Source organism: Physella acuta, unplaced genomic scaffold (assembly GCF_028476545.2).
Source record: "Physella acuta isolate Inbredline_101_S28 unplaced genomic scaffold, ASM2847654v3 ptg001237l, whole genome shotgun sequence".
NCBI classification, from domain to species: Eukaryota; Metazoa; Mollusca; class Gastropoda; family Physidae; genus Physella; species Physella acuta.
The window spans coordinates 245,366-253,145 of record NW_026732753.1 but is presented as its reverse complement, the minus strand read 5'-3'; the positions used below and the strand labels follow the sequence as shown (position 1 = coordinate 253,145).

General features: G+C 36.6%; 2 protein-coding genes across 2 annotated transcripts; one reads left to right on the top strand and one right to left on the bottom strand.

The window, feature by feature from the left end:
- Window positions 1–238: 238 nt before the first annotated feature.
- Window positions 239–1,691, top strand: LOC131957391 (transmembrane emp24 domain-containing protein 7). The gene is made up of 2 exons (XM_059322186.1): window positions 239–632; window positions 1,126–1,691. Exons 1-2 carry the CDS (start codon window positions 340–342, stop codon window positions 1,481–1,483), a joined length of 651 nt encoding a protein of 216 aa, XP_059178169.1. The 5' UTR covers window positions 239–339; the 3' UTR covers window positions 1,484–1,691.
- Window positions 1,692–2,842: 1,151 nt separating this feature from the next.
- Window positions 2,843–7,737, bottom strand: LOC131957392 (uncharacterized). The gene is made up of 5 exons (XM_059322187.1): window positions 7,606–7,737; window positions 6,929–7,151; window positions 4,960–5,124; window positions 4,411–4,573; window positions 2,843–4,227 (listed from the first exon to the last, which is right to left on the bottom strand). Exons 2-5 carry the CDS (start codon window positions 7,053–7,055, stop codon window positions 4,179–4,181), a joined length of 504 nt encoding a protein of 167 aa, XP_059178170.1. The 5' UTR covers window positions 7,056–7,151; window positions 7,606–7,737; the 3' UTR covers window positions 2,843–4,178.
- Between the last annotated feature and the right edge of the window lie 43 nt (window positions 7,738–7,780).

Here is a 7,780-nt window from a genome sequence, read left to right as displayed (position 1 = left end):
TTGAAAACATATACTTTTACAGTGTCCGCCCCCCGGAAAATGTTGACCGCCCTCCGAAAATATCAATATTAGCCAGCTGTCAGCCTTACATGGCGAACTGGCGTGAGCCTAAAACAAAATCTTGAGCACATGTTACCACTCTAATCCTGGCCGGAGCCGGCTTATACCACGGTTTTATCTTAATCGATGCCTGCTGGCTTCGATTTTCTACACAATGAGTCGTGGTTTGCCTCGAGAAGTAAACACGCTGTGTCCGCGGGTCACCATGTTTGACACGTGCCACGGCGTGCTAGAAGCTTTGAGTCAACTCTCTAGTTGTGTTTGGTCCCATCGCACACAATGTCCTGGCTCCACGCGCTCTCCTGTCTGCTCTGTCTGAGCCCCTGTCTGTCCTACATCAGCCGCGAGGCCTACGTCATCATTGTTCCTGCTCAAGAGAAAACATGTTTCTCCAAGACCTTCTCGCAAAGCATCAAAGTCGTCTTCGAGTACAGCGTGACGGCGGGCGGCAACAAAGACATTGACGCAAGAATTATCTCCCCCAATGGCCTCGTCTTGTACAAGCAGCTCAAAAGCCGGGGGGACGAGGTGTCATTCAACGCTCAAAATGGCGACTTTAAATTCTGTTTCGGGTAAGTTTAACCAACTTTTTGTTATGGGGATTGATAGATTATTAAGGAGCTGATATGCGTAAAGATAATGTAGTCTATTAAAGCTCAGGGAATACCACTTAATGTCCTTTAGTATGGTGTTTCACGCTTTTATGCCTACTTTTAAGCTAAACCGTATCAGTTGGTTCTAAGGGTTACACAGGGTCGAATGAATGGTTATCATTTTCTTTGTATCGTTTGTTATTCTATTAAACAGAATGGTTCAAGTTATTGTTTCACAAAGCAGGCCTATAGGACCCTACTTTACAAGTCACTAAAAATGTGTAATTTGCCAATAGCTAACACTCCCTGCTTTGTTTTGTTTTGCTACTTCTATAAGTCACTAAAAATGTGTAATTTGCCAATAGCTAACACTCTGTGCTTTGTTTTGTTTCGCTACTTCTATAAGCCACTAAAATGTAGTATTTTGCTAGTAGCTAACACTCAGTGCTTTGTTTTGTTTCGCTACTTCTAGAAATGAGTTCTCCCAAGTGACGGGCAAGCGCATAGCTTTCAACATCCGGCCGTTTGACGAGGCGTCTCTGTCGCAGGAGGCAGGAGACGGGGACAAGAAAATCCCGAGGGTCAGGGGCCCGCTGGAGGCGTTCTGTGACAACATCCACTTCCTGATGACAACCGTGGTGGACTTCCAGATGAAGTACATGGTCCGCGAGTCCATGGGCCGCTACGTGGCGGAGAGCCTGAACAAGAGGGTCATGTGGTGGTCGCTTGGTCAGTCCATCGTCATTGTCATCACCGGCTTCGGTCAGGTGTTCGTCTTCAAGAAATTCTTCACGGAGAAACGTGCTTCAACTAAACCGTCCGTCAGCTGATTGATGCAAGGGGTGTGTTCGTCACGTGCTGTGTACCAATCTTCATTGATCCATTGTGTAAACAGTTTCTTTGTTCCCTCCCTATTCACATTTTTGTACATGCTATGTGTGTGTATATCTGTGTGTGTATGTGTGTGTAACACTTTACCGTTTATGTTCCTACTCAGTAGCGTAAAACTAAATTATTTTTATCATTAAATGTATTTTTTAATCAACATATGTATTCAATTCATCTTCATTCATCTTTCACATGGTGGTTGTTGATTGGAAAACTTTTATTTTTTAGCAGAGTACCTGTGTTGTGCTTTTATAAGCAGTGTTTTCTTAAGACTGATATATCATGTGGGATATTGTAAAATACTTCTGTTACACGGTCCCAACAAATGTGAGATATCTCTGTTACTTGGTCCCAAAAATTGTGAGATATCTCTGTAACATGGACCCAACAAATGTGAGATATCTCTGTTACTTGGACCCAACAAATGTGAGATATCTCTGTTACTTGGACCCAACAAATGTGAGATATCTCTGTAACATGGACCCAAATTATGTGAGATATCTCTGTAACTTGGTCCCAACAAATGTGAGATATCTCTGTAACATGAACCCAACAAATGTGAGCAGAGTTTCTTCCAGGCATCTCTTCGGGGGGGCAAAGCCCCCCCGAAAAATTTTTACCGCCCCCCCCCCCCGAACGAAAGGAAATTTATATAATTTATATAGAAAATATATACTTTTAACAGTGTCCGCCCCCCCGAAGAAAGTTTACCGCCCCCCCGAAGATTTCAAGTGCCCCCCCGGAGAAAAAAGTCTGGAAGAAACACTGAATGTGAGATATCTCTGTAACATGGACCCAACAAATGTGAGATATCTCTGTAACATGGACCCAACAAATGTGAGATATCTCTGTTACACAGTCCCAACAAATGTGAGATATCTCTGTAACCTGGACCCAAAAAATGTGAGATATCTCTGTAACTTGGTCCCAACAAATGTGAGATATCTCTGTTACTTGGTCCCAAAAATTGTGAGATATCTCTGTATGGACCCAACAAATGTGAGATATCTCTGTTACATGGACCCAACAAATGTGAGATATCTATGTAACATGAACCCAACAATTGTGAGATATCTCTGTTACATGGACCCAACAAATGTGAGATATCTCTGTAACATGGACCCAACAAATGTGAGATATCTCTGTTACTTGGACCCAACAAATGTGAGATATCTCTGTAACATGAACCCAAAAATTGTGAGATTCTCTGTAATTTGGACCCTAAATATTTATGCTCTGTTGCATGTAAATGTTCAAAAAATTAATAATACAACTAAATAAACAAATGAACTTTTTTATTGAATGTAAAATGTAGAGGTTACATAACAATATAAACTCCAGGTAACCAAATACAAAAGTTGAATTAACATTTTACAGCTTAAAATATTATTTCAGTTATAAAAAAGGAATAATATTCAAAATACTGAATAAAAGGTGTTTTAATGTTGTAATACTGAATAGATAGGTTTTTTTAATACTGATCATGAAAAATAAATATTCAAAATATAAAGCTTTATTTCAAGATAATTCAGTTAATATAATATCATAATGTGTAGTAAATGTTGGCAAATTAATTTCATAAGGCTAGAGATACAAATGGGGTGATTTATATCATAAGGATACTGTTGGGGAGATTTATATCATAAGGATACTAAAAAACTGTTGGGTGAGACTTATATCATAAATCTAGAGCTATAGACTGGGAGATTTACATTATAAGGAGAGATTTGTAAGGCAAGAAATACTATTGGGGACATTTAGACAAGAGACAGATGGGGAGATTTATATCATAAGGATACTGTTGGGGGAGATTTATAATATTTATATTATAAGGCAAGAAATACTGTTGGGGGAGATTTATATCATAAGGATACTGTTGGGGGAGATTTATAATATTTATATTATAAGGCAAGAAATACTGTTGGGGGAGATTTATATCATAAGGATACTGTTGGGGGAGATTTATAATATTTATATTATAAGGCAAGAAATACTGTTGGGGGAGATTTATATCATAAGGATACTGTTGGGGGAGATTTATAATATTTATATTATAAGGCAAGAAATACAGTTGGGGAGATTTATAATATTTATATTATAAGGCAAAAAATATTGTTGGGGGAGATTTGTATCATAAGGCAAGATACAGACAGGGGAGATTTATATCATAAGCTAGATATACAGATGTGGGGATTTATATCATTAAGCTAGGGATACAGATGAAGAGATTAGATGAAAAAATTGAAAACTGGACATTTATCCAGTAAACACACTAAAAGCTAACGTGAACAAATTCGAACAGAATTTTTCAAATGTATGATTAACACTAATGACAATTCAGGTTCACTTTGTTTGCTTTTAATGGGAAAAGACATTCTTGACAATGTTATTCTATAAATAATGTCATAATTTGAACTTATTCTGAGAAAAATAAAACACAAAAATAGTTTCTTTCTTTCATCTACTAAATGTTAAAAGATTTTAATTTCATTTTCTTGCCTTATAAAAACTATTAAATGTATCATTTCATTATTCATGAGAAAAATAATAGAATAATTTTTAATTTTAATATTGATATTATAAAATATTAAAACCAATCAGAAGCTTTACATGGATTGCAGGGGCACCTTTTATTCTTCAATGAAGCTTAAACCCTCTATTTGTTCGGTGAATTTCATCAAGGTACCTAAGAAAATATAAATGGAATGATTAAAAAATGGGGAAAAATTCTTATAAGCAAATTAGGGAGTTTTGTGATGAAACAAAAGTTAACTTTGTGATGCAGCTGTTGACATGAGGGTGTAATAAAACAAAAGTTTACTTTGTGATGCAGCTGTTGACATGATGGTGTAATAAAACAAAAGTTTACTTTGTGATGCAGCTGTTGACATGAGGGTGTCTGGCTGACATCCTGCTGGTTGCAACTCCAGGACGGGACATAGCAATGCCCCAGTGCGGCTGTTCCGGTACCAGAATGTTTCCATAGGTGGGGAGCATCTGGCGCAGAGTTGACCAGTCTTCACTTCTTGTTGCTGCATGACAACATTAGAAAGTCATTCAAAATAGTACCTGGACACTATACATCTGTAGGTTATAAAGGTTTACACTATACAATTGTAGGTCATTAAGATGGACACTACATCTGTAGGTCAATATAACCCTTAGATGGATAGTGTAAGTTATTCTGGTTGATCCAACAGTGCTTGAAAATTTGGGAGAAGAATTAGAGAGTATCCATGTATATTTTATAGTATTATCAAGCTTCTGCTAACCAAAAATGGACGGCATTTTCAATCTATTCACCATTTTTGTGTAAATATCAGTTGTCTTTTTGTTGTACAACTTCATTTACTCAAAGCAGCAGAAATGCTTCTCCAATTCTATAAACCATAGCTTGATAATTGATAGTTTTTTCTACCTGGGTGAGATATGTAAACTTGGCAATGAGATCTGTTTACATGACGTTCAAATGCTGCTAGAGGTGGGTCACTGACAGGTATCCAATGCTTGTCCGCTTCAGACAACTGGACTTTGTTTGGGTACATCAGCTTATGACGAGGCACTGGTACTGTGAATCTTTCATCTGGATCAAAATTCATCAGCAAATAAGACTCATTTATTTTTTAACACTTGACAATTTTCTATATATATAATTCTCTTCTTGGATACCCTAGAAAATACCAAGCTGTAAGCGTGGCTTGCAGCCCCCTCTCTTCCTATCTAAGCATATCCCTACCACACCCACATGGTCTGGTGAGCTGTGGTTCATGCTAAATGTTTACAATCGTAGAGCCGGGTTTAGTGACAGCTATTAGGGGCAGATAATTTAGTTTCAAACTATTTTAAACTTAGGGGAGGTAACTAAGAGGAGGCTGCTTTCACGGGGGGGGGGGGGAGGGGGGGTAGGGGTTGGGGAAAGGAGGGGGGGGGGTATCGTCCTTAACGACCTACTGATAGTGTTTTAAAGCAAATATTTTCAGTGGCAGCATTGGTACTGTCGAATTCACAAATTATGAATTATTGAAAAGTAGAAAATAAAACAACTAAATAGCGGTGTATGATACGCCGCAGTTCGGCTCGTATGTTTATAATAGACATAACTAACACTTATAATAATCTATAATAATAGTTTCACTATTCTGTCTGTCTGTCTTTCTGTATGTTGGTAAAGCTCTAGAGAAAACACAAGGAAAGTAAAAACTTTCACCGCCAATCGAAAAACAAAACTTCCCACCACCGTGACATCACATATAGAAAATTTTCAAAATGAAAAGAAATATGTATATCTAAATCTAATACCTCAAAAAAATGAAGTCATCAATACTTGATAATAAGTACACTAACATTACTGTCTAATTTATTTGTTTAATCTTAAAAGTGGTCTGCACTATGAGTTTGTTTAAGGCATCTCTTTGTGTTGAGGGGCAGAGTCACCCCCCCCCGACCCCCACTGAAGAACATCTACCATCTTTCCCTCCCCCCCCCCCCTCAATGACATACAATTTATATAGAAAATATTTACTTTTACCAGTGTCACCCCCCCCCCCCCTCCCTGAGAAAAAAGTCTGAAAGAAACACTATCTGCACAATTGAGGTTTAGCTGCCAAAAAGTAGGAAACTGATCTAGATAATAGAAGTAGAGTATACTTTTAGTCTTTTTAGTCTGTATAATCTACAAATGTGACCAGTGTTTCTTTCAGACATGGGGGGGGGGGCACTTACAATTTTTTGGGGAAGGGGATTAACCAAATTATCCGGGAGGGGTGCGGACACCGGTAATAGTATATTTTCTATGTAAATTCTATTTCGTTATGGGGGGGGGGGGGGGGTAGATACTCTTTGACGGGCTCAGTAAAGCAACTATTGAGACAGAACTACAAACTTAGATGAATACTCTCCTTCTTGCACAGAACTGACTGTTTTAAATGTACCAGGATCAAGTGAAGGGAAATCTCAGTTTAGAGTGCTTCCATACCATTAAGAATCCAGTATTTAATGATTTTGTATATAGAGTTAAATTGTTGAATTCAGTTAAATATATATATTATTATATATAGAGTATTTACAAATAGAAGGACCTAACACTAGCAAATCCACAAAACTATTTAACACACACAATAAAACACAACAAAATATTAGCTAATCCAAAATAAAAATAAAATAAACATAGGCCTATAAGATAAAGATCTAAATTCGATACAGGTTAATGAAATGGGGTTATAAAATTAAAATATTGAATTGTAGGCCAACAATGTGAATGTAGGGCTCCTAGAGTCCTAAGCCTGCTTATAAAATATAAGGCCTAAGGTCACTTAGTAAGTTAGTAAGACTATGTACTAGATCTATTGTTTGAGCCATACGTTCACTACTTTTAAAAAAAATGAGACCTAATGGATCGTATCTTTTAGTAATCCATGTTGTCTCTAGGTTTGCGATATTTTTTTGGCAGTCTTTCCTCAAAATATTGGATTTTTTGTTATTTAACGAAAGAGTGTCGAAATATGGTGCCGCCATTTTGACGCTTTTTATTTGCTTCTGGTTGATAGGGAGTAAATATAATTTGAGTGGTTTCCCTTTGATAGTAATTCATTATTCAGCCTTGTCTGGCTTCTGAAAAAAAAATAAGAAGAATCATTGTAAAAATAAGCACCTTTCTTAAAACAAAGAATGAAGAGTCCATAATAACAAAAGATTAGGCCTAACTGCCAACTTAATACTTCTAAATAAGGGATCGTCCATAAATAACGTATCGCTTATTTGACAGTTTTACTCTCTCCCACAATATACAAAGCATCATGAATTGTCAAGAAAAGCCCCCCCCCCCCCCCCCCCAAAAAAAATATTTTAAAATGACGTCAACTTTCAGTCTATCAGAGTCCTCTTTTGGAATTATTTTTAAACAACTCGATCAATTTCTAAATTCAATGTTAGTTTTTATTTATATTAACTGAACTACGTTTATCCGGCTACATTCTTCATTAGTTACACTATACTATAGTATAAGTATAATAGTGACTATAATATGCCTAGCTAGATCTAGATAATAATTATTGCTCATACTGACACAATATTTTGGATCATATAATATTATGAATGATCAAAAACATATAGATCTATCTAGATTTATTTATAATTTTTAAAAATGTAGATCTAGATGGCATAAAAAAAAACGAGCTCAATTAATATGATAATATGATTCATTGTAAGTTTTAGTCTTAGTCACTACAAAGCGAGTTAAA